We start from the raw sequence: 26,182 nt of genomic DNA, 5'->3' as shown, positions 1-26,182 counted from the left end.
TGAAGCGACACCTACAACGCCTCCCTAGGTTGCTGGGCCGGAACGGAGGAAACACGATGCCGTGTTCGCGTCGAGCGCTCGACGTCGGAGCTGCGGCGCCGTCAAACGGAACGGGCTGGAGGCGTTCGATCTCTCCGACACGGCCTTCAACAGTGGACGGCGGCACTCCGGCGCGGACTCGGTCTCTCTCTGTCGCTCGTGATCCCTCCTTTCTCCAACTCTCTCGTCTCTTTGTCTAGGTCACACAAGTCGTTTTGGTTGTTCGCGCCGCTTCTCTGTCTACGAAGTGAGAAAATAAAATTCAGATTTGAAACGCACACCCTAAACTGCCCGTGCCCGTCCTCGCCACGTCAGCGTTGAAGCAAGTTTGATCAGAAATTTCTCAGATTGCAGCAGCTTTTTCCATTAAAAACGTGGGCCGCTCAAACGCTGACACGTGTGCTGTGTCTAAATGTTGTCAAATTTGGTTGTTCGAGTATCATTTTCCATATTATTTAGATAGTTTTTAGAAACTTTAATTTAAAAAATATAATTAGATTTTAGTGGACCAGGAATTATAAATGTTACCGACCGGTCCTCCCGATACATAGACCGAACGTCGCACCGAGACCGAGCGTTCAAGTTAACGCTGCCCGGCCACACAGGGACCGAGTGACCCTCCAAGGTCGGCCTTTCATAAACCGAACGTCCACCCAGGTGCGCAATCAGGACCGAGCGTCCAGTGTGACCGGACAGCAGAACCAGATGGCCGCCCACCCAGGTTGACATCCCTGGCCGACCGTCCCTCCCAGGTTGACATCATTGGCCGGTCACCCTGCTGACCGGCCGCCAAGACTGTCCCTCCCAGGTTGACATCCTTGGCAGACCGTCCCTCCCAGGTTGACATCCTTGGCCGGTTACCCTGCTGGTTGGCCTTTTCAATTGTCCCTCCCAGGTTGACATCATTGGCCGGTCACCTTGCTGACCGGCTGTTTCGACCATCCCTCCCAAGTTGACATCCTCGGTCGGTCACCTTGCTGACCGGCCGTCACGACCTTCATTCACTATGTCGACTGCGCGATTAAATACTAATGACTCGTTAAAGCCCTTAATGAAGATTAAAGTATGATTGGACCGTTTTCAGGCCCACGAAAGGTAAAAACCCATTACAGTCAGTATAAATAAAAGTCCCAGGTATGATTTCTGGACAGATTCCTTACTATGCAATATATTCATGCATCACAGACCGCTGTACAAACTTATGTGTTTTAACAGGATCCCTCCGAATCCGGTTGAAACAATAAACCATTATAGTTGACACTTATTAATATATACAATTTATTTGTATTATTTATTAGGTTTAATCCTTTTCGACATCCCTAATTGTGTACGAATGTCTCAGATAGGTCCTCGTTCTCTAAAGTGTATCAAAATGGTCCTTAATTTTGAAAATTGATATCAATTGAGTGCTTCCCGTTAAGTTGGCTGGACGACGTTAAAAAAATTGATGAATAAAATGCTGAGATGACAAAATGTTATTGATGTGGCACAATACTCTTGTTGACCTGGCTTAATGTCAACAAGAGTACTGTGCCACGTCAATAACATTTCGTCATCTCAGTATTTCACTCATAATTTTTTTAACCCGTCCAGCCAACTTAATGGGAAGGACTCAATTGATATCAATTTTCAAAATTAAGGACCATTTTAATAAACTTTAGAGAACAAGGACCTATCTGAAACATTCATACACAATTAGGGATGTCGAAAAGGATTAAACCTATTTATTATTAGGCTTAATTACCTACTTAGTCCCCATGTTCGGAGGTAATTTGCTGTTTAGTACCCGGTTTTAAAAATGTAGGCATTTGATACCTATGTTTTGAAATTTGTATCAATTGAATCCTACCCACTTAACGCCGTTATAAATCTAACGTTTTTCTGACATCAACTTTGAATTGTGGACGAGCGGTTGTGGACGAGCATCCTCTTAGTGGACGAGCATCGTTGGACGAGCGTCCTCTTCTGCCTGACTGGGCGTTCGCTTCGCTGGACGAGCATCCTCTTTCGCCTGACTGGGCGTTCGCTTCGCTGGACGAGCGTCCTCTTCTGCCTGACTGGGCGTTCGCTTCGCTGGACGAGCGTCCTCTTCTGCCTGACTGGGCGTTCGCTTCGCTGGACGAGCGTCCTGACTGGGCGTTCGCTTCGCTGGACGAGCGTCCACTGAACGTACTTGCGTCCACAGGGCGAGCGTTATCAATTGCTCGTCCACTAAGAGGACGCTCGTCCACTACCGCTCGTCCACAATTCAAAGTTGATGTCAGAAAAACGTTAGATTTATAACGGCGTTAAGTGGGTAGGATTCAATTGATACAAATTTCAAAACATAGGTATCAAATGCCTACATTTTTAAAACCGGGTACTAAACAACAAATTACCTCCAAACATGGGGACTAAGTAGGTAATTAAGCCTTATTATTATTGTAATGATTTAGGATTATTTGGGATAATCCGCAGGAATGATAGCAGAAGGGTATTTAAAGTTGAAAGGAGAAAGATGAAATGGGATAGGGAACGAGTGCGACAATGAAAATTGGGAGTGAAATAGATAGAGAATAGAAGACAACAGAAGAGACTAGATGGGGAAATCGGGATCAACCCCTGTCACTGCCTCTGCAAAGGTTCACCCTTCCAACGATCCCGAACTGGACCCGGACTCTTACGCCCTCGAGAAGTTCAGACTCTACGAAACCAGAGCGGTAATTATCCATTCATTCGTCACGCAATAATATTTTACACAACCGATTAAATTAACCTATTTTGAAATTGCAATCGCAATCGCAGAGGTTCTACCTGATCGGAAGTGATCGGAGCAAGAGGTTCTTCCGAGTGTTGAAAATCGATCGATCAGAGCCGTCGGATCTGAATATCAGCCAAGACCCCGTCCTGTATTCACCCCAGGAGATCAAGAGCTTGCTTCAGCGGATTGCTGAGGGTAATAGAGCCACTGGCGGCCTCACTTTCGTCGCTAAGGTTTTCGGAATTGCTGGTTAGTACCTCTCTCTCTCTCTCTTCTCTCTTTCTCTCTCATCATGTGTATATACATGTGTACTATATATATCTCAACCAATTTCTCTATCATTTCAAGGCTGCATCAAGTTTCTCGAGTCTTATTACTTGATTCTCGTTACTAAACGTAGATAGATTGGTGCTATATGTGGCCATGCAATCTATAGCATCAAGGAGAGCCAATTGATAACCATTCCACATGTTTCAATCCAATCTGATTTAGCTCACTCTAAGACTGAGCTCAGGTAGATAACCCTTCCAAAACGTTTACCACATCTAACAACATCAGTTTCTTACCATCACCACGTCTCACTGCAGGTACAAAAAGCTTTTGTCTAGTGTCGATTTGACCAAGGATTTTTTCTATAGTTACACTTACCCTATAATGCAAAGTTTGCAAAAGAACGTTTCTCCTAGCGAAGACGGAGGGATGTCGTATGATAATATATTTGTTTGGAATGCATATTTGACACAAGCAATCAGGTCAAGATGCAATAACACTATTTGGACCATAGCTTTAGTTCATGGTCATTTTAGGCAGGTACGTTACTTCCTTTCTGCCGTCCGTCATTCATTATAGTTCGTTTCTTGTTAAATGAAAGCCTACTTGCTCTTCTTTAAAGCATGCATTTTCATTAAAGATCCATGGTAAATTTACAATTATTTATAGTATACCTGCTGGTAGAGCAAGATGAAAAATGTCTTAACTTCACTATTACTGGAACTCGGGATAGAATAACAAGTGGTTAGCTTCAATACTCACAAAAATATATAGAAACACCCCAAACTTAGAACTTTGGTTGTCTCCTCAAACAAGAAAAAAGAAAAAGAAAATAAATACATTTATGATTTTAGAAATATAAAAGATAATTTTTTAGAAGTATTGGCCCCAAATTTCTTCTATAGAAATTAATAATTATGGCTAATTACTCGTAGAAATAAACACCTTTTATAATTTGTTTTCCTCAATTGAAATGCATCAGGTGAGTGTTCAACTCAAGTCAGCATTAAAAATGCACAAAACAAATTTGCCCTTTATAGAGGTTGTCATAAAGGTTTTGGAGGCATGAAAGCTGAACCCTTTGTATCTAGAAGGCAAAAGAAATAACAGGCTAGCACAAATTTGTGGGTTTCTAAAATCTAGAGGCCCTCAATAACTGGAGGCCTTATGCAAAGGGTCTTTTTGCACGGATTATTCTACATGCATGCTCTTCATCTGTCATGAAAACATAATAAAAAATGTGTGGAAGGATCACTAAGGTCTTTCTTGACTTGTAATAAGGCCTTACTAACAAATAACATGGTTTTACACCACTTGGGGAAACAAGAGAGCATTTGTGTTCTTACTTCATAAACACACATAGATGCACAAGCACACACACACATATATTTCAAACTCCTAACTAGCTTTTATTTTCTTTGAAATTATTTTGAACAATAATAATTATATATATATATATATATATATATATATATATGAACTAGGCAGGTTATTGCTTTAGATACCCAATATTTTCCTCTTTTTGGTGGGTGTGATAAACACTCTAAGGTGTGGAAAGCATTTGTTTTTCATTAGGCTCAAAGGTTCCAAAACAAAATCTTTCTGTTTGGTTCAATTGGGTAACAAAGGATAATGATACATGTTAGGTTGGCCATTTTAGCTAAGTGATTATAATTCAAAAAATCAATGTCTTGATTCTTTCCTCGCACAAAATATGTGATCATGAAATTAAAGAGATTGAAGCAAAATAATTGTATGAAAAACAATGCAAAAAAACTGATAATTTTGAATTTCAAATCACTATCTACTATCTCACTTGGTTAGACTGTAAGTGCTAAATTTATGAAATATCAAGTCACATCCATTAATCACAATGAAAGTTATGTCTCATATTAGCTTTGAGTAAATGTATCCACAATTCTAAAATTTCTCATGCTCATATAACATGCAACTTTTTATAATTTAGAAAAAGATTACGAACCTGTGCAACTCCATTACCTCTCTAGCCAGTTGCTAATTGGTCCTCAAATCCAATTGACCATGCAAAGTAAAACATTAGTACTGTATTTCTGGATCCTGTATTTTTTTTAACTTAATGCAATAATGATTGCCAAGTACTGGATAACAGTGAGGGCCGAAAACAATATATTTTATTGATTGATGAGACAGGCATCTGGTTGGTGGTAATGGGACGAAATGAGAATTGTCATAAAACTTGTTATCCAAAGATGTTTTGTTACTTTAAAACTTTTAAACTAATCCACTGTAATATATTTTTAAGTAATAATGGTTTTCAAAATCATTTTGAAGTCATTTCTTATGAGTAGTTTTCAATGAGTAAAATGCATAGAAAGTAACGAAGAGGCCCTTGACTTTCGAGACTATGTTTGTCATTCAATTCACAACATGATTCTATCTTTAGATTCATTATGGTGTTGTCTTGTAAATCCATTTCGTATCCACTTTCATACAAATATAAGAGTGATTTTAATTTTAGACTCAAATATGAATTCCATTAAAGATAAAATAAAGTACTAATATTATATGTTTCAAGAAGAGCAAATCAAAAAGGAAACGGAAATCATCAATAATGCAGCAACTGTTCGGAAATTTTGTTCAGACTTCATTCAATCACGACTTTTGATTGAAATGATCTTCTATGGCTTATAAGAGCTATTTGAGTGTTTCATTTCAATAATTTGTTGCGTGTTGGAAATATAATCAGTCCACATGGTTGTGTAGTCTCTGCTTATTCACATCTGGACTTAATACTTACAATTGTGCTTAAGGATCGGGTTTGAATGTACTCATTCTTGTCATGTAAGAATCTTGTGTCTCATCTCTGTCCTTGTTGAGGAACGGGTATACTCATATCCACGTTCATATCGACTCTTGTAGTATTTCAAATATTTACTAAAAAAAATTTTTACAAAAAAGAAGTCACATCAAGGGGGCCATGATATTGTCAAGGATTTAATGTTAGGGGGACACATTTTATTTTCTTCAATGTCCAATGTCAAGGAAGAAATGATAATTGCATAAATCTTAAAATAGATTACCAAATAACAATTGCATAAATGTGAAGTAATCGTAGAAAAGAGTAAAAAAAAACACATAACTGAAATTTAAGGGAAATTACAACATCTATTTCTTTTGCAAATGTTAAGTGAACCATTGAGAAAGAGAATGAAAAATTGTGAAGCAAAATAAGGGTTCTTAAAATGAAACAAAACTAAGAACTAAAGAGAAAAGATATAAGTGTTTGAAGTTACCTAATAAACTAAGAGTTTACACCATTGAAATTGAGACTTGAACATTTTCACTTCATAATAAAAAAACAAGTAAAAAACTATCAAATGTGTGCCCTAGAAATGATTTAATTTGATGAAATTGAGGTTTACATTTCCTAAAATGTAATACATCGTTTGATCAAAACCACACAAAGGAAAACAATTGTTACTTGACGTTGTGATAGAGGGAAAATACCTTTTGAATCTAGTGAACTTAGTGGACATTGAACGAGTTGAACAATTGAGAGAGAAAATGAAAGATTGTGTAGCGAAAGAAGAGTTCTTCAAATGAAACAAAACAAAGGATCAAAGAGAACAATGAAAATAAGATTTTTAGGTTACCTAATAACGAAGTGTGGTTTAGTAATATAAAATGGGTATGGAGATTGGGACAAGACAAATATGCACATACCGTCAGGTTCAATACGAGGATTCCCTGTCAAAATTGGATAGATTTGAACAATATCTATGGGTGTGGTTTATTTGCGATCCTTATTTATCCTCCATCGCCTTTACCCACTTTTATTACGTTATTTTGTTGTTTTGTCAATTAGTTTAACTATTCACAACAATTGTTATTGTATAATTTGAATTGTGGTTCTAAAAAATTGCAGAGTCGTCTATCAATTTTTGGAAGAGACTTCAGTGTTTCCCTGATTTCTAGACGATCTAGACATTTTGCAGGGACACGGTAAGCTCTTATTTTTATATTTTATTCATGTTTTTCTTATTTCACAGTTGATTCAAATGTCATGAATCACTATGATAATTTAAATTAGATAAGTGTTCTCTGTGTTTTTGTGATTATATTTTAATTTCATCCTTAGAAGTGTTTTGTTAAATTTCTAGCTATATATGATTTTTTTTCAAATTATATATTAATATAATATTCTTCTTCTCTTTCTCTGTGATGATTAATGGTAGAACTATCTAGTACATTGTAAAATTTCCCAACTAGTCAACTTTTTTCTAAAGCAATTTTCTGTAAGGATTATTTTATAATTATAGAAATAAAGTACAAATCCTTTATAATAAGGAAAAATTGGATTATATATGTATTATTAGGGACATTTTTATTCCAATTTCATATCTTTGTTATTAGAGGATGTCAAAGCTCTTCTATTTATTTATTGTCCTGTTTTCGTTTTCTTAATACAAATAAAACACTTGTGTTGTCTCATAAACACGTTTCAACTAAATGTCTCTCTCTTTCCTATAGTTTAACAGTTTGAATGACTAGTCAACTGCAAAGCAACAGTGGTTGATTGGATGGATGATGGTTGCAGTTCCTTCCACAATGAGAAAATACTCATTAGAGACCATGCTAGACCATTCTATAAATTGCTTTTTTGGTATAATTTTAAACGAGGAAGAATATTCTAAATTTCTATTGTTTCAAGATGTACGGAAGTGACTATCCTTACAAGTCTTATTTTTATCCTACATTTGAACTATAATTTTTTATGGGGCGCCTAAGTCCTACATTAAGCAATATGAGATACTCCGTTCGTTTCCTTAATAGCTAGCTTTTGAGGGTGGATTTACTAAGTGCTTGGATGTATAAATTGGTATCAAAGTTGGTTGTCAATGTATTTGAAAGGACTATCTGTGGAGGGTTTTGACTGGTTAAGGGTTCTAACAATGGAGAGTCGTGTGAATTATCACTAAGTGAAATGTGGTAGAGTAAAAGCTGGTTATGATTCTTTGCTCTAGTTTCTGACCATGTGTGTCCCTCTCCCATTTAACTGTTCTGCACTTTTAGTTTATTCTGTGATGATAGTCGTATGTATGTTGTATATTTGACTAATTATAGGCTTTGCATCGTTTGGTGCAATTTGATGGAATGATTAGTACCATATTTCTCTTATGTAATGAGTTTTGTTGCCCTGGATTGTTTTTCCTAGACTTATCTATCATTATTTTTTTGCAAGGGAAACTTCTACTCTTCTAAATAATTTTCCCTAGAACTATGATTTTTTATCCTATTTTCATTTCTTGCAATTGTTTTATTACATAGGATTGTTTATATTAGATTTTACAGTGGTTCCTGAGCCAAAGTTTTGATTTTGTGGTTATTATAGTTAGAGCAGAGTTCATAGTACACAATTGGTTAAACATTTGCTGATGCTTGTTCTCTACAATTTTACGAGTTTGTGTTGGTTTGATTGGAATATATATGAATTAAACATGGAAATATTCTTTGATATCATGAGTTATATGTATTTTGAGCTGATGTTTGGTTTTACATTGTGTCTATCTGGCTATAACAGTAATGGTTAAACTAATTTTCTCTGTAATGAAAATTTTCTGCAGTTACTTGAAAAGGGGTGTTAATGATCGGGGGAGGGTTGCTAATGATGTTGAGACAGAGCAGATTGTCCTTGATGAAGAAGCTGGCTCTTGCAAGGGGAAAATGAGTTCAGTTGTGCAAATGCGTGGATCAATACCACTTTTTTGGTCACAAGAAGCATCAAGATTTAGCCCTAAGCCTGACATAATTTGTACGAAATAGTTGAGATTAATATTTATCTTGTTCATTGTTCAATTTCATGCTGTTATAAACTATAACGCAGGAAATTCTCTGTTTTTTTGTTCTTTTTTTCCTTTTTGACTTCCAGTGCAGAGGTATGATCCGACATACGAAGCAACTAAATTGCATTTTGAAGACCTTGCTAAGAGATATGGCAATCCAATTATTGTTCTGAATCTGATTAAGGTAATTCCTCAAATAAAAATAGTTAGTTAGTGCGGAAAAAGTTAGTAAATATCTATGTACTTGTTAATTGATTCTTTTTTTCTTTTAGCAAGGGACCTACATCTATTTGCATCGTGATTCTTATAGTGAAAATTGATTTCTGTCCATGTTTCGTGCTTCTACCAAATGACTTCCCATTTGAAATTTGAATTTCAATCTAGCAAGTTCTTTTCATTCATCATATCAAATCATAAGTGCAAATTGCAAATGAATAAAGATGTAAAAGAAACGTCTAACACACTGCTAACAGTGCCAAGCATGCTAGAATTTTTTTCCTTACTGTCTTTAGCTCTGAATCCTCTACCGAATATGGTTCTTTGTTACATGTGTTTGCATTAATGAATTGCGTCTTTTGTAAAATAGAAAATATTTTATAGTTTCTTGTAGCTCATTTAAAAGATAAAATGCAGACAGTTGAGAAAAGGCCTCGAGAAATGATGCTGAGACGTGAATTTGCAAGTGCTGTTGGTTATCTTAACCAAATTCTACCAGTAGAAAACCATCTTAGATTTATTCACTGGGACTTTCACAAATTTGCAAAAAGGTATGCCTACTGTGCTTTATCTCTTAGTCTCACAGTGGTGGTCTTTTACTTTTCCTGCATTTCAAACATATATGTGACTATTCTATATTCTTTTGTGCCTTTTCAAAGCAAGTCGGCCAATGTTTTAGCAGTTTTAGGAGCTGTAGCAAGTGAAGCGCTTGATTTAACTGGTTTTTACTACAGTGGTAAACCCAGTATAATAAAGAGGGCCAACAAGAGTAATCGAACTAGCACAGGAAGGTATGATCTATCATTGAAATTGTTACTTGACATTCAATACAGTGTTTTTCTTGTTTTTTTACATATTTTTTTTCGAATTGTAACTCTTAACATGGAATTACATTTTTTACTATCCAGTATTATCTAACCAAGCCCTTTTGTTTTCCATAAAATAGCAAAGATAGGAAAAAAATGCAGGGTCCTGTTACCTTTTCCACCTCATACTTCTGCTTTGAGGTTTGACCACCTGCTGCTCTATAGCCTTCACTGTTAATATATGCTCTTTCCAGAATTAAGAAACATAGAACTAGAAGTCTCCATGAAAATCATGAACTTTTTGAATAAATTCATATCCTTTCTTGTTTTGAATAAATTCATATCCGTTCTGGGAGTAGGCAACCTCTATTCCAAGAAAATATTTGAGTTTTCCTGGGTCTTTCATTTCAAATTGAGCTGCCAATTTATCTTTTAGTGCCAATTTTCTATTTCATCATCTCCTACAATAAGTGCAGCGGCGCGACTTGTGCAGCGGGATGGAGCTCCAAGATCAAAGCTCTGACACCAAGTAGAAAATAGGACTGATTTTATTATTCTTAATCATGAAAAATACATTTTCATATCCTCTATTTATAACAATCTAATTCTCTTAAAACGAGAAATAGGAAAACTAAGGAAACAAAATAAAATAGAAGATTATACATCTATTTTCCCTAATTAGGAAGATTCTAAAGATGTCTTCTCTAATTACAATAGTAACTAAGAAAAAAATTCAAACCATAACCTTGCTCTAATACCGAATGATACGATCTTGTTTAGGAAAAAGTATGGGGAATAAAGAATGTGGAACAAGAGAGAAATGGGGATGCCACAGTCTAGCAGATTGATAAGTTAAGTGAAGATTTGCCACAAAAATCTTAGTCTTTGATAAGAATTAAAGTTCTAATACAAGAACGAACATAAACTTCTCTCAAAAAATACAAATGCATATAATATGACTCAAGTGTTTACATCAACTTTTAGTATCTCTGTTACCTCGAAATCCTAAAATAACGCCCACAACACAAAAATAACAGAAAATGAAAATTACAGACGCAAACTTTCACTTAGCGAGGCCCACTCGCCTAGTAAACACTGATTGGGTCGCCCAACAAATTTAACATTTTGTAAAATTAAAATAAAATTAAAATTTATTTAATTTCTTAAATTATTCTATAATTGTGTTCATGATCTTCATGTTCTTTATTTTCCTCCTTCATGGAATATTATAAGTTTCATGGAGACTCCTTCATGGAATATTATAAGTTTCATGGAGACTCCTTCATGGAATATTATAAGTTTCATGGAGACGTGTTATCTTTGACCTTGTCATAGATCCTTTGAATGACAAATGTTCTTCCTCAACTTCTTCTCATATATGTTTAGGAGATAATACTTTATCATACCCTCTTTCTTGAAGAGAATTTATTCTCAAATTTGTACCACTTGAAGATTCCTTATCTGTGAAGTGTGGCCTAGGACCAAACAACAAACGGAACCGTAGAACTAACAGCTCAAACCTATTACTAAGAATATCAATCTTTGGCTGGGTTTGTCTGTGTACTGGGCTGACAGCCCAACAGAATGCTACTGCAGTTTTATTTTATCATAATTGTAAAAGTGCAACATGTTGCTTTAGAGAATGGAAGTTCTATTTATGTTTTCAACTAATTCTTTATTTTGTTAGGGATGCTTCACTGAGAGATCTGAGAGCTAGTTCTGGTGATATTGTGAGGATTGGGAACAGTAATGAAATGATAAACTCTGTGGTTAACCGAGCCAAAGAGACTGACACTAACCATCAGAATAAAAAAGATAATTTTAGTAGTGATGCACCACATTTTCAGAGTGGAGTTCTTCGTACCAACTGCATTGACTGCTTGGACCGTACAAATGTTGCCCAGTATGCATATGGTCTTCAAGCTTTAGGACGCCAGCTCCATGCAATGGGTTTGACTGATGTGCCCAAAGTGGATCCTGATAGTAGTATCGCTGCAGCTCTAATGGATATGTACCAAAGCATGGGGGATGCTCTTGCTCAGCAGTATGGTGGTTCAGCAGCTCACAATACTGTATGACATATTTTATGAGATTCTCCTTCACAAATATCTAGTCTCCGTCTTCTTCTGCTGTTTGCTATAATACATGTGTGTATATTTTGGTGAATGACAGGTGTTTCCGGAGAGGCAGGGAAAGTGGAAAGCAACAACACAATCAAGAGAGTTTTTGAAGTCCATAAAACGATATTATAGCAATGCTTACACAGATGGTGAAAAGCAAGATGCAATAAACTTGTATTATTCCTCTGTCCCTTGGTTAATCTAGTGTTGAATAAATAATTAATATTTTAAATATTTAATATATTGTTCTTTTTCCAGATTTTTAGGTTACTTCCAACCACATGAAGGGAAACCTGCTCTGTGGGAGCTGGATTCAGATTATTATCTCCATGTATCTGGGGTTGGGGATGATCTAATTCCTGAGAAGTGGTGAGTCATCCTAGTTAAATTGGCTGATATTAAAATCCATTAGTGACATGCACATGCTTCTATGATATTTAGAATTGATTTTCTCATTTCTTTTGTATGTAAATACAGTTTCTATTGTTTATTTTCCCTATCAGTTCATATTTTCTTCCTGAATTTTTCAGTTCTGAACCGAATCCTAAGCCTTCTGAAAGTGGTGGAATAGTATTCACCCCAATACCCGCTTGCAGAGAAGACTTTTTACGGATAAAGTTGACATCGTTTGACAAGTTAATTGAGAAGACCTGTAGTACAATTAAAAATGTAAGACTATGCTCTGAACCTGATCAAAGACCAGGTGGGAGTTCTGGAAACAGTGGAGTGGCACCTGATGCAGCGTAATTTCTCTTATTCTGAGTTGCTGTTTAATGATTTTATTTCTCGTTTATTGTACATTTTATAGACTGCTTCCCTTTTCTCGTGATTTTCTGACATGCATATGTAAATATTAGAAATTTTCTTGCCATTCCACTTAAAGACCAGTTCCTGTAGCTTTGGTTCTTATTATAAGACAAAAGTAGCTGATTTTGTCTCTCCCTGCTTCTTAGTACTTACTTGACCGGTTTTATCATTTCAAAAATAATTTGTTAGGACTGGAAATATGGGCTTACATTTTGAAACTAGGCCCGGGATTTGGAGAGTGCAGGAGAGGAGAAACAAGGGTGTGAATAAAAATGCTGATGTGGCAAAGGGTGTAACAAAATTAGTTAAGGTGTGAGAAGTAATGGGAATATAAAGGGGAGGAGAATGAGAAGAGAGGATACGAAAATATATTGTGGAATTCTGTTATGGCTTGAAGGTGCTAACTTGTCTAGAGGATGCGGCAGTAGAAATCACCATCCTACTGTATTTTCTGTTTCATTTTTGAAATAATCCATATATTCTCTCATTTTCCCTGTTTCTTCTTCTACTTTTTGGGTCTCTGACATAATTGGTCCGCATGCCATATTGTCCTGTGCTTTTTAGCTTCTGTCCCTTCAACTAATTTTCTATCAATGCTCAGGAATCTAATTGAGATAGTTTTGTTTGATTGGTTTATGAATGCCTATTAAATTTTGTGATTATGAATGAATAATTCACCGCATGTTCAGTTCAGATTCTAACTAACACAAGCAGCAAAAAGTTGGATTCCTTTCAATCAACTCCCTCTGATGTCAAACAACATCAAATAGAAGCAATCCATTAATCCGCTTGATAATTTTGGTAGATTATTTAGAAGACAATCTCTCTTGAAAGTAAGATTAGAATCACCATTTCTAGATGAATGTAATTTCTGTTTAAACTTAGTTGCCATTTAAGCCATTCCTTCCACCCTAACCATGTACATCATTTTGTATGGAAATAGTGGGTAGAATTTCTGACTAGTGTGAGATGCAAAAGCTATTCAGTGATCTAAGTAACTTGAGGTAATTTTGTCGAGACAATGATTGTTTGTTAATCCCCAGTGAGATACAGCTAAAAAGCCCGAATTGGCTTTTTGGCCAGAGAAAGTACGAAGAGGGTTCCTCTGCTGCAAAAGTAGCTTCTCATGAAACTGACGTTGAAGGATCTCATGCTAATGGATTTTGTGACTTGAATTGGCTTTCTTCTGGCAGTGATATGAATGAAGAGGATGTTTTCCAAAGGTATGTATCTTAAAAGTTCATTATCCTTGTGTGACTTCATTGCACCTTCCATTTTTCCTTTCATGATCAGTATCCCATTTGATTATTTTTCTGTTGGCTAACGTTTACACTGTAGGTCGCTATAAAACTCATTTGTATATTTACATTGTGCGTTGTGATTTTTTTAGCTCTAGACAGAGCTGCCATGCTGATAATGGGGAACAGGCTTGGTGCATTTGAATTTGATCCGTTAAGTTGAGCTGGTGCTCTTAATATTTTAAGTGACCACGAATAATTCTAAACTTGTTTATTTTCTACCATTAAGAAGTAAGTTCATGCTACAGTTGGTTTAAATTATAATGAATGAAGGATTTCTTTTAAAAATTTATGAAGTGCTTGTCTAGGATTTACTGTATTTATAACTACCTGAAATCCCATTCTTCATTGGTTGGGAATCCAGTGTTGTCTCTTCCGGCATATTAACACTGTAGACAGTCCCACATTCTTTGTTCTCACCTGATGCCTTTAGCTTGTTCAGTTTACAGATGATGCTCTTTTTATACTTTTTAATCTGGTAGGTACCTTGCAATGACCTCAGCAAATGAGGCGAATGGGTGGTATGGAGGTAGTCTCCTCGGCGATCAAGATGAAAGCAGTGAGATATATAAACATTATGCCGAGCTATGTCAGGTATGTGCTTTAACCGTGAGAAATATAAACATGCCCACATAACTAGTACTTTGTATCTGGACTTATGTATGAAACACTTACCATTGCTTGCTTCAAAGAAAGCGCTGTCAAGAGGTACAAATCTCTCCTTTAGTTTAAAAGTACATGCTGGGTTGATTGGCATGTTATATTTTTAATAGGAAATGACAAAGAAATAAATATGAAATGAAGCAGATAAAATAGCATCTTTATTAGGATGTGATATGCATGTTTGCTGCCAAAATATAGTTTTTACTGCCTTTATCCTTGGCATGCATGCAGGGACCTGCCTTGGAACTTTTCCAAAATGACTCTGAGAGGGAGCAACACTACGCAGATGCTTTAAGCACGAGTTCATATGAAATTGTTAATGATACTAGCGTTGCGACAGAAATGGAAGCAGCTCTAAAGGAGTATGAGAAGTTGGTGCGGACCTTGGGATCATTCCCAGATCTTGTAAATTCTTTGCCGATGATCCGAGTTGGCTTACAAGATGGTTAACTGGGGAAGAAAAACTACAAAGGATATGATGGGTTATTATTTTGACATGTATAATTTGAACATTTGTTTCTGTACTATTTTAACTCGTAGTTCCTTATACAAAAGACGTTGTCAGTTTTCTTATCATTTGGTCAGGCCTTATATATATATAATTAATTTTTCTTTTTTAAATTTGAGCACATTTTTTCTCCATAGGATTGCCTTGGTTATTCCATATTCAAACTAAAGTTTAGTTCCGGTACTCTTACTATACTTAGGTTTTAGTTCTTATAATTTTATTCTAATTGTTTTAATCCTTATAATATATAGAGATGGGTTCTAATGAATTTGCTTTGAAGTGCTATTGTTTTGCTTTTTCAGACATTTTGGATATTTAGGGATGAATGAAACTATTAAGGATGAAATGTTCTGTGTTGTTTTCCCTTATTTTAAAGTGGGATACAATGATGCATGCATAGACTGAATTTTTCTTGTAACTGGATAGATAGGAAATAATCTAACTAAATAGGACAAAACAGCAGAACAGAAAGGAAAAAACAAAATAAATAGGAAGCATGACAAATAGTTCATGAACCATCCAGAATTGGCAAAATTAGTATGACAAACTTGCTGTGCTTCTTCTACCTGAAGTGGGACAACTAATGGTATTTTGATATCCCACATAAATCGGAGGCGAGAATATTGATTCCAGAGAGGTTTGGAGACACTTTTGTAGAAAAGCGTAACAATTTCATATGACTTTGTTGAAGTTCCTCTTGAACCGAGAGAAAATATCTCTAAATGTTTGGTCCTCTGGTAAACCATCGGAATAACAGGAACATGAGTTGCATTCTAACTATTATAATATGTGACCGAAAGTTGCATTCTAACTATTATAATATGTGACCGAAAGACGAGAGCCCTTGTTATGCAAATCATGTAAAAGAGACTGAATTATTGTAGCTCACAAAGGGTGGAATGCAAGGACATAAGACAATAAAATGGTTAAAGCTTCCTACACCCTATCAAAAGCTTCCGAAAAATGTTTCCATAAAAAGAGAGTTTTCCTATGCAACTCCGCTTTTTTCGATTTTCGGTTGCAACAACCAAGACGTATCTTCTTCGCCGCGTCCGAGAACAGGGCCGTGTCTAGCCCTAAAAACGGTGTCCGACACCATGTCGTGCACGTCCCCGAAACGTGTCCGTGTCAGCAAAGTGTCGGAAGAAATGTCGTCTGTCATTTGGCCATAATTAAAAACGTGAATAGAAGGTTCCATACACAAATTGGATTTTACTTCTAACAGAAGAACAAAAGAGAAAGAATGTGCGGATAGTTGGAAGGGGGAGAAAAGGGAATCAAATCGAATTGATTGATGCGCGTGAGTGTTACAGTGAGAGGTGTGGTGAGAGGGAGAGGCTACCATGGGCGTTGGAGTGTTGAGAGTGAGTGTCAGGGGAAGGCGAAGGGGAATGCCAGTGCCTGGAATTCCCTTCTTCGCATGCACTCCACCCATGGATTGCCCCAAAGTGTCCTTCGATGTTTTGCTTCTTTTCTCAACTCTGGCCATTCCCCTGATCAGTTTACTTTCGCCATCACTCTATCCGCCTGTGCAAAGCTACACAATGTTGAGTTGGGAAGGGCAGTTCACTGCTGCATAATTAAGAGGGGTCTTCAATCTGCCTCCTTCTGTTATGGCGCACTCATCCATCTTTACGCCAATTCCCACTCTCTCACTTCTGCTCGCACCCTATTTGACGCCGCACCCTCCCCTCATCTCCACCCTGTTTCTTGGACCTCTTTAATCTCTGGTTATGTTCAAGCCGGCTTGCCTCAGCAAGCACTTCACGTATTTGACAAAATACGCACCACTGTTTCTCCTGCTTCTTTTCCACTTCTAGACCCTGTGGCACTTGTCACCGTCTTAAACACTTACACCTCTTTAGGAAAGCTGGACAATGCTTGCCAATTGTTTGCACATATGCCCATCTCCACCTGCAATGTTGTGGCCTGGAATGTCATGATTTCTGGTCATGCCAAGAGAGGCCATTATCAGGAGGCTCTTGCCTTCTTTCGTCAAATGAGTAAGCATGGTGTCAAATCCTCAAGATCCACACTCGCAAGAGTTTTAAGTGCAATTGCCAGTTTAGCCGCCCTCCATCACGGCTTCCTAGTTCATGCCCTGGCTATCAAGCAAGGTTTCGATTCCAGTATATACGTTGCAAGTTCTTTGATCAATATGTATGGCAAGTGTGCGATGCTGGATGCTGCACGCCAAGTATTTGATGCTATATCTCACCAAAATATGATTGTCTGGAACACCATGCTAGGAGTTTATTCACAGAATGCCTATTTAAGTAATGTCATGGAGTTGTTCTCGGGTATGACAATATGTGGCGTTCACCCAGATGAATTTACATACACAAGCATTTTGAGCTCATGTGCATGCTTTGAATACGTACCAATTGGTCACCAGTTGCATTCAACTATTATCAAGAAGGGTTTTACCTCCAATTTATTTGTCAACAATTCATTGATAGATATGTGTGCCAAAGCTGGGGCTTTGACGGAAGCTTCTAAGCAGTTTGAGCTCATGACATGCCGAGATCATGTTTCCTGGAATGACATTATTGTTGGTTATGTGCAGGAAGAAGAGGAGGTTGTTGCTTTCAGTTTGTTTCAAAGAATGAATTTGGACGGCGTTGTACCTGATGAGGTATCTTTGGCCAGCATACTTAGTGCATGTGGAAATATTAAGGTGCTAGATGTAGGACAGCAACTCCATTGCCTATCAGTTAAGTTGGGTTTAGAAACTAACCTTTTTGCTGGAAGTTCTCTTATTGACATGTATTCAAAATGCGGAGACATTGAAGATGCACAAAAAATTTATTCTAGGATGCCTGAACGGAGTGTGGTCTCCTTTAATGCTCTGATTGCAGGATATGCTCCAAAAGACATAAAAGAAGCTATTAGTCTTATTCATGAGATGCTGATACTGGGACTGAAGCCATCTGAGATTACATTTGTGAGCGTCATAGATGTTTGTAAGGGTTCTGCAAAGGTAATTTTAGGCATGCAGATCCATTGTGTTGTAGTAAAGAGGGGTCTCTTATGTGGTAGCGAATTCTTAGGAACCTCTTTGTTGGGCATGTATATGGATTCACAAAGGCTTGCAGATGCAAGCGTTCTTTTCTCGGAGTTTTCTAACCTTAAAAGCACGGTAATGTGGACTGCTTTAATTTCAGGATATACCCAAAATGAGTGCAGTGATGTGGCCTTAAACTTGTATCAGGAAATGCGTGGCAACAGTATCTTACCCGACCAAGCAACTTTTGTTACTGCTCTTCGAGCTTCTGCTCTCTTATCCTCACTGCATGATGGTAGAGAGATACATTCTCTAATCTTCCATACTGGTTTTGACTTAGATGAGTTAACAGGTAGTTCCCTTGTAGACATGTATGCAAAATGTGGCGATGTAAAAAGTGCTGTTCAAGTTTTTCATGAATTGACTATTAAAAAGGATGTGATTTCTTGGAACTCAATGATAGTTGGATTTGCCAAAAATGGTTATGCAGAAAGTGCCCTGAAGGTCTTTAATGAGATGGCTCAATCATGCATTACCCCTGATGAGGTAACATTTCTTGGAGTGCTCACTGCTTGTAGCCATGCAGGGTGGGTTTATGAGGGTCTTCAAGTTTTTCACATCATGGTAAACTGTTATGGAATTGAGCCTAGAGGGGATCACTATGCTTGCATGGTTGATCTACTTGGTAGGTGGGGTTTTCTAAAGGAAGCTGAAGAGTTCATTGACAAAATAGAAGTTGAACCGAATGCTATGATTTGGGCCAATTTATTGGGTGCTTGCAGAATACATGGGGATGAAAAGAGGGGACAGAGAGCGGCTAAGAAACTTATTGAGTTAGAACCCAGAAACTCTTCTTCATATGTGCTGCTTTCAAATTTGTATGTTGCATCTGGACTTTGGGATGAAGCTAGATCTTTGAGGAGAACAATGATGCAGAAAGATATCCAAAAAATGCTTGGCTGTAGCTGGATCGTTGTAGGACAAAATACAAACCTATTTGTTGCGGGTGATAAGTCACATCCTAGTTGTGATGAAATTTCACTAGCATTAAAGCACCTGACGGCACTAATTAAAGACAATACATTCCATGATTTCCTGGGTTAGTTACATGTAGTTATTCTATGTGATTGGACGTCAAGATTATTTGAATCTCATCACTTGAAGGCTATTTTAAGGATTTGATTCTTCCCAAATCATAACGTGTTGGGGAGTTTATTCAACCAAATCTCATCACATGAAGACTGTTTGTGCTATAGGTCGTATTTGTTATGAACTTTTAGCCTTGATGTCTGGTCATCTACATCCTCATCTACTTTTAATGGGGAACTTTTGTACACATTCTTCTCTGCTTGCATCATGTTCCAAGCGTTGAAGGACATCTATGTGTCTTTCAAACTCAACTCTTTGGATAGATTAAACAGTTTATTCTGTAAGTTAGCCCCATAAACAATTATTTGTTGTGATTTGTCCAAGGAAGGATTGATGGAGGAGGATCAACAGACCAGGTTAGACTCTTATTCTCTTATTATAATGAATACCTCTATAGGTTATACTTTATTAGAGAGTCTGTGAAGATTTACATTGCTCCTAATTCATGTTAGACACACAATGATATGTTTCTCTCTTTCTTCCGGTTAGAGTTCTTTGCTCTTGTTTCTCATCATCTGTGTCCCTCATTTAAATGATCGTGTATGTTCTGCAATCTTAGTTATTCTAAATTATCTTGTATTTGAGACTGCAATTGAATACCAACACAGTCATTGCCTTTGACATTTGAACTCATGGATGATTATTTTTCTCCCTCTCTTTGCACATTGATGATACACTTTAAAACTGTTTTCTTTTCTCCAGTTGATTTTTCTTATGTTCCTGTTAGGTTCCTGGGTTTGGAACCTAACAAGAAAACACTCTAAAGATAGAAACAGAAATGAAAGAATGAGTTTTGCTATTATTCACCGTAAACGAATTTCTTTACAAGGACTGAGTTTGGGAGCATAACCTCCCTCTAGAGAGCCTAACCTCCCTCCTCAGGATGACAAACCCTGTTAGACTACAATCAAACAATCGACCCCCCACTACAATTGATTATTTGCTATTTATACAACCAATAACCCCGCTCTTCCTAACTGCTAAGGCAGTTAAGGCAGTTAAGGCAGTTGGGCATTTAATGTTTTATTCCTTCACTCGTAAACTCTCCATCCCTAACATTACACCCCGCTGCCGAACAACCTTGTCCTCAAGGTTGGAAACGGGAGGCTTGATCTCATGGCTCCTCTTCATCATCGTGTACTCATATGAATGGAACCCTCTGGCAACTGCCCTCCAACTCAGGTCTGGAGGTTTGGGTGGTGACAATTCCTCCTCCAATGACTTCCATTCTTTTTGGATTTTATTAGCTTCCAACATTCTGGTCACCTCTTTTCTAGAATTATAAGCTTCCAACATTCTGGTCACCTCTTTTCCAGAATTATAATCCCTGAAGAAATGGTCTTCGATGTCTTTCAAAGCTTCAAAAAGTTCTCTCCCCTCTGCAGGTGCCTCACGAACGGCAATGCCCTTCTTTTGTTCGCTGGTCCACCTCTTCAAAAAATCCATCCTTCTCTCCCGACCATTGATTCTTCCATCCACCTTTCCCTCCTTAGCCTTCATTCTAATTGTAAGCCCGTTCGGCCAATTACTGAGAGATTGTTTGGACTGTAAGACCGTTCGGCCTTTGAATGTAACTGTAAGACCGTTCGGCCAATGACTAGAAGATCGTTTTGAGTGTAAAACCGTTCGGCCTTTGACTGTAAATGTAAGATCGTTCGGTTCCTCCTGTCCTTTCACGTTCGGATTCGGCAGTTCTTTCCCGTTCGTTTTCGGACCGTTCGGTTCCTTCAGTCCTCTCGGGTTCGCAGCTTGTAGTGCTAACCCGTTCGGCTTCGTCAAGCCTCTCCCGTTGGGTCTAGCAGTCTTCTCTTGTTCGGATCCGACCGACTGCTCGGCCACTCTCGATCGACCTGGGCTATAGCGCTTGGCCTCCGATCGTTCGGTAACTCTCGATCGGCCTGGGTTATAGCGATCGACCTCGGACCGTGTCACCTCACCGTTCGCTCGTCTCTAAGACGACTTGTCTTCTATGGCCTCGGACTGCTCGGCCACTCCCGATCGGCATGGGTTGTAGCACTTGTCCTCAGACCGCTCGACAACTTTCGATCTGCTTGGTTTATAGCAATTGGCCTCGAACCGTGTCACCTCACCGCATGTTCGTTCTCCAGACAATTGTTCTTCTATGGCCTTAGACTGCTCGGCCACTCCCGATCGGTATGCGCTATAACACTTGTCCTCAGACCGTTCGGCAACTCTCTGGAACTCCTCAACATCCCTTGCGATCCGCATCGCCACCATCCATTCCTGCGGTTCATGCTGTCGGACTTGATTCCGGATGTCCTCTTTCAATCCCACAAGAAAATATCCCAACAGCTGCTCGTCCGGTACCCTCTTCGTTCGACCCGCCAATATCTTGAAGTATTGTACATACTCGTCCACCGTCCCCGTCTGTCTCAATGTTGTCAACCGCTCAACAATGGTTCCAAACCTTATCACCAAGGCTTCCTTCAAACCATCCCATGAACGATTCTTGGCTTTCTCCTTCCAAGCTTTGAACCAGTAGCCAGCGCTCCCCTCCATGCTCACATACGCTAATCGTACCTTCTCCTCTTCCGCTACTCCTTGAAATTCGAAGAATCGCTCCGCCCAATCGATCCAGTTCAATGTATCTAATCCTTCAAACACGGGCAACTCCACCCTCTTTCTCCAATTGAACCGCTCACCTTCTCCACCCCCAATTTCGTCCTTGCGTCTCGTACTCCTATTGGCGTTCACAGGCGCCTGACTGTCGTCAGACAGTTCCCCTTGAATGCGGTGCCGTCCCCCCGATAATCACCTCACTTCTTGAAGATCTTGGCGTGTGGCTGCCGAGTCTTGTCGAACTGCCACCGTTTTCACCTTCATTTCCTCCCTTGATGACTCAATCTCCGCCTTTCGTCCATCCATTGACGGCTCCATTTCCGCCATTCGTTCCTCCATTCTTCCTTCTAGTGCGTTTAATTTTTCCCCCCTTTGTCTTCGCTCTCGTTCCTCCCCCGAGCATTCCCTTCTCCTTCTCTGATTCTCGTTAATAGTATGTTGATCTTCATCTACAAACCCTGGACTGCCTTCTAATCCCTTTTCCTGGTTCCACACCCTTCCTCTAAGAACTCGTAAGAGTTCTCTAGTTTCCTGCCGCATTTCTTGCATATTTCTTCTCCATTCTGCTAGCTCCATTTTCTGTTCGCTGATCCTCCTTTCCCAAGAATTGTCTCTTCCTTCCATGCTTCCCCCTTTCCTTACCACTTCTTGATCCGTTCTTGACCCCTCTCCTAAGGATATCCGGCAGGTCGGACCAATTGTTAGGTTCCTAGGTTTGGAACCTAACAAGAAAACACTCAAAAGATAGAAACAAAAATGAAAGAATGAGTTTTGCTATTATTCACCGTAAACGAATCTCTTTATCATATGACATCCCTCCGTCTTCGCTAGGAGAAACGTTCTTTTGCAAACTTTGCATTATAGGGTAAGTGTAACTATAGAAAAAATCCTTGGTCAAATCGACACTAGACAAAAGCTTTTTGTACCTGCAGTGAGACGTGGTGATGGTAAGAAACTGATGTTGTTAGATGTGGTAAACGTTTTGGAAGGGTTATCTACCTGAGCTCAGTCTTAGAGTGAGCTAAATCAAATTGGATTGAAACATGTGGAATGGTTATCAATTGGCTCTCCTTGATGTTATAGATTGCATGGCCACATATAGCACCAATCTGTCTACGTTTAGTAACGAGAATAAAGTAGTAAGACTCGAGAAACTTGATGCAGCCTTGAAATGATAGAGAAATTGGTTGAGATATATATAGTAGACATGTATATACACATGATGAGAGAGAAAGAGAGAAGAGAGAGAGGTACTAACCAGCAATTCCGAAAACCTTAGCGACGAAAGTGAGGCCGTCAGTGGCTCTGTTACCATCAGCAATCCGCTGAAGCAAGCTCTTGATCTCCTGGGGTGAATACAGGACGGGGTCTTGGCTAATATTCAGATCTGACGGCTCTGATCGATCGATTTTCAACACTCAGAAGAACCTCTTGCTCCGATCACTTCCGATCAGGTAGAACCTCTGCGATTGCGATTGCAATTTCAAAATAGGTTAATTTAATCGGTTGTGTAAAATATTATTGCGTGACGAATGAATGGATAATTACCGCTCTGGTTTCGTAGAGTCTGAACTTCTCGAGGGCGTAAGAGTCTGGGTCCAGTTCGGGATCGTTGGAAGCGTGAACCTTTGCAGAGGCACAGGGGTTGATCCCGATTTCGCCATCTAGTCTCTTCTATTGTCTTCTATTCTCTATCTATTTCACTCCCAATTTTCACTGTCGCACTCATTCCCTATCACATTTCATCTTTCTCCTTTCAACTTTAAATACCCTTCTGCTACGATTCCTGCTGATTATCCCAAATAATCCTAAATCATTACAATAATAATAAATAATACAAATAAATTGTATATATTTATAAGTGTCAACTATAATTATTTATAATTCCTGGTCCACTAAAATCTAATTATATTTTTTAAATTAAAGTTTCTAAAAACTATCTAAATAATATATACTTTATCAAACTTTAAATTGTTTACATAAATAAAAAATTATAGATTTTTGTCAAACTAAACAATAAATATTTAGTATCTTTTGATTTTTATCCAGAGGATGTTTGAAAAAACCATTGGATTTGGAAGCGGTGTGAGAAGGAGGAAGGAACCAACTCAACTCATTTCTTGGCTGATGGAGTCTCGTCCTCACATACACAGGCACTGGTAATCAAATCAATTAGACCCTTTTCTGTTTCACGCAACCTTCGTCGTTCTTCCTTTTTCTTTCTCGTCCACTAACCCTATGCCCCAATTTGTAAAGTTTCGACTTTTCTCGTGTTGCGACGCACTCAAAACTCTTCCTTTCTCCACCCACCGAATGGGCATGGTCGATACCCTCTGTACCCATCTCCACCAAAACAATGGCAGTGTTGAGAACTCATTGTCCAAGGTTAAGCCTAAACTCAATTCTCAATGTGTCATTGAAGTCCTCAATTCCTGTCATCCCAAGCAACCTTTATTGGGCGTCAGATTTTTCGTTTGGGCTGGATTTCAATCTGGCTACAGGCACAGTGCTTACACGTACAACAAAGCTTGCAAGTTGTTTGGGATTCAGAAAAATCCCCAAATTATTCGTGATCTCGTTCTGTCTTATGAGGTCGAAGGGTGTTTAGTCAATGTCAACATGTTCAGGGAGGTTCTGAAACTGTGCAAAGAAGCCCAACTAGTTAACGTGGCATTGTGGGTGCTGAGGAAGATGGAGCAGAGTTTCAACATCGGTGCTGACACTGTGATGTATAATGTGGTTATTAGGCTATGTTGCAAGAATGGCAACATTGAAACGGCTGAGAAGTTGATCGGGGAGATGAGTTTGAACGGTCTTTACCCTAATCTTATTACGTACATGGCAATAGTGGAGGGATTATGTGATGTGGGTCGCCCAGAGCATGCTTATTCTTTGCTTAAGGTTATCAGAGTACATAGATGTTCAACCAATTTGGTCCTTTTATCAGCCATTTTAAATGGCTTGTGTAGGTCTGGATATATGGAAATGGCATTGGAGTTGTTGGATGAAATGGAGAAAGGTGGGGATTGCCGTCCAAATGTTGTTAGTTATACATATGTGATTCAAAGTTTCTGTAAGAGAGGTCAGTGGACGAAAGCATTGGATATTCTGGATAGAATGAAAGCTTCGGGGTGCCATGCAAATCATGTTACTGTTTTTACTTTGGTTGATAGCCTTTGTGTTGAGGTCGTGTAGGAGAAGCTTACAAGTTGATTGATAAGTTTGTGGTGGAACATGGTGTTTCTTATGGTGATTGTTGCAGTTCACTTGTGATTTCATTGATAAGGATTAAAAAGCTGGACGAAGCAATGAAGCTCTTGATGGAAATGCTTTCTGGTGATGCCAGACCTGATACTTTGGCATCTAGCCTTTTGCTAAAGCAGCTAGAACACCAGTTCGCGCGTGGGCGTCACTACGAGTGCAAAAACGCCGAAGGGGTGCTCAGCGAGAAGATGCAGGATCAGAAGAGCGAAGGTCGCCATTTTTCCGCTCCCAGTCTCGTCGATGCCAAGCACGTGTGGGCCCTCCAGCACAGGCGGTATGCAACGCTGCTGCACGTGTCGTGGCATCCGCATTCCGAGCTCCCGGCACGTACTAACAACCCACTCCGCCCGGCCAAGGTCATCGAACGTCTTGCCGTCTGTCGTGGCTTCGTCGAGGTCTTCGCGGCCGTGCAATGACATTTCCATTAACTTTAACAAAATTAGGGGTGAAAAACGAGTCTGGACTCTCATACTAGTCTATGAACCCCATTTTTTTTAATAAGGTTTACAAAAATAATAATTTAAAACGTTAGTTTCTGTGTATTATATTATTTAAAACATAAAAATATATAATAATATTAAAACTTAATGTATATAATAATTAAGTTCTAATTACTAATTATAATAAAATAATTTAACATGTAAAAATAATAATTATTTTGATTTATGGATTATTTATAGTATTTTATGAATATGTTGCCTTATTTATAGTATTTTTTCATTTAGGTGGCATCTTCTAACTTACAACCAGTTGTTGGACTTAAACAGTATTCACGGACTCAATTTCTTTTTGTGCATCATACTTTTTTTTCGCATGAAGATCTCTTATTTATTTTTTTAATTTATTTATCTTTCTCCAAATTTTTTAATTTGGAAACTTTTTTCATTGTATAAGTC

The 26,182-nt window shown here is 38.4% G+C and overlaps 1 protein-coding gene and 4 pseudogenes across 2 annotated transcripts; 3 read left to right on the top strand and 2 right to left on the bottom strand.

Annotated features, from left to right (window-relative positions):
• Positions 1–2,581: 2,581 nt before the first annotated feature.
• On the top strand, positions 2,582–15,402 carry LOC148200270 (phosphatidylinositol-3-phosphatase SAC1-like; annotated as a pseudogene). Its single transcript, XR_015785946.1, has 16 exons — positions 2,582–2,738; positions 2,824–3,028; positions 3,128–3,293; positions 3,367–3,589; positions 6,954–7,030; positions 8,653–8,840; positions 8,958–9,055; positions 9,505–9,638; positions 9,747–9,878; positions 11,581–11,965; positions 12,066–12,187; positions 12,272–12,382; positions 12,544–12,756; positions 13,864–14,043; positions 14,601–14,712; positions 15,013–15,402. The product of XR_015785946.1 is annotated as a phosphatidylinositol-3-phosphatase SAC1-like (transcript).
• Positions 15,403–15,752: 350 nt separating this feature from the next.
• LOC148200269 (pentatricopeptide repeat-containing protein At3g09040, mitochondrial pseudogene) lies at positions 15,753–20,075 on the top strand (annotated as a pseudogene).
• Positions 20,076–20,268: 193 nt separating this feature from the next.
• LOC148200268 (uncharacterized) lies at positions 20,269–21,027 on the bottom strand. The gene has a single exon (XM_088111856.1). The coding sequence runs from the start codon at positions 20,940–20,942 to the stop codon at positions 20,466–20,468; it is 477 nt and encodes a 158-aa protein (XP_087967982.1). The 5' UTR covers positions 20,943–21,027; the 3' UTR covers positions 20,269–20,465.
• A 293-nt stretch (positions 21,028–21,320) lies between these two features.
• Positions 21,321–22,836, bottom strand: LOC148200267 (uncharacterized; annotated as a pseudogene).
• A 1,232-nt stretch (positions 22,837–24,068) lies between these two features.
• LOC124842256 (pentatricopeptide repeat-containing protein At5g47360-like) lies at positions 24,069–25,702 on the top strand (annotated as a pseudogene).
• The last annotated feature ends 480 nt before the right edge of the window (positions 25,703–26,182 follow it).

Source organism: Vigna umbellata, chromosome 4, assembly GCF_029865625.1.
Source record: "Vigna umbellata cultivar VRB3 chromosome 4, Vumbellata_1.0, whole genome shotgun sequence".
Classification (NCBI taxonomy): Eukaryota; Viridiplantae; Streptophyta; class Magnoliopsida; order Fabales; family Fabaceae; genus Vigna; species Vigna umbellata.
The sequence above is the reverse complement of the archived record's forward strand: the minus strand, read 5'-3'. Positions and strand labels throughout refer to the sequence as shown.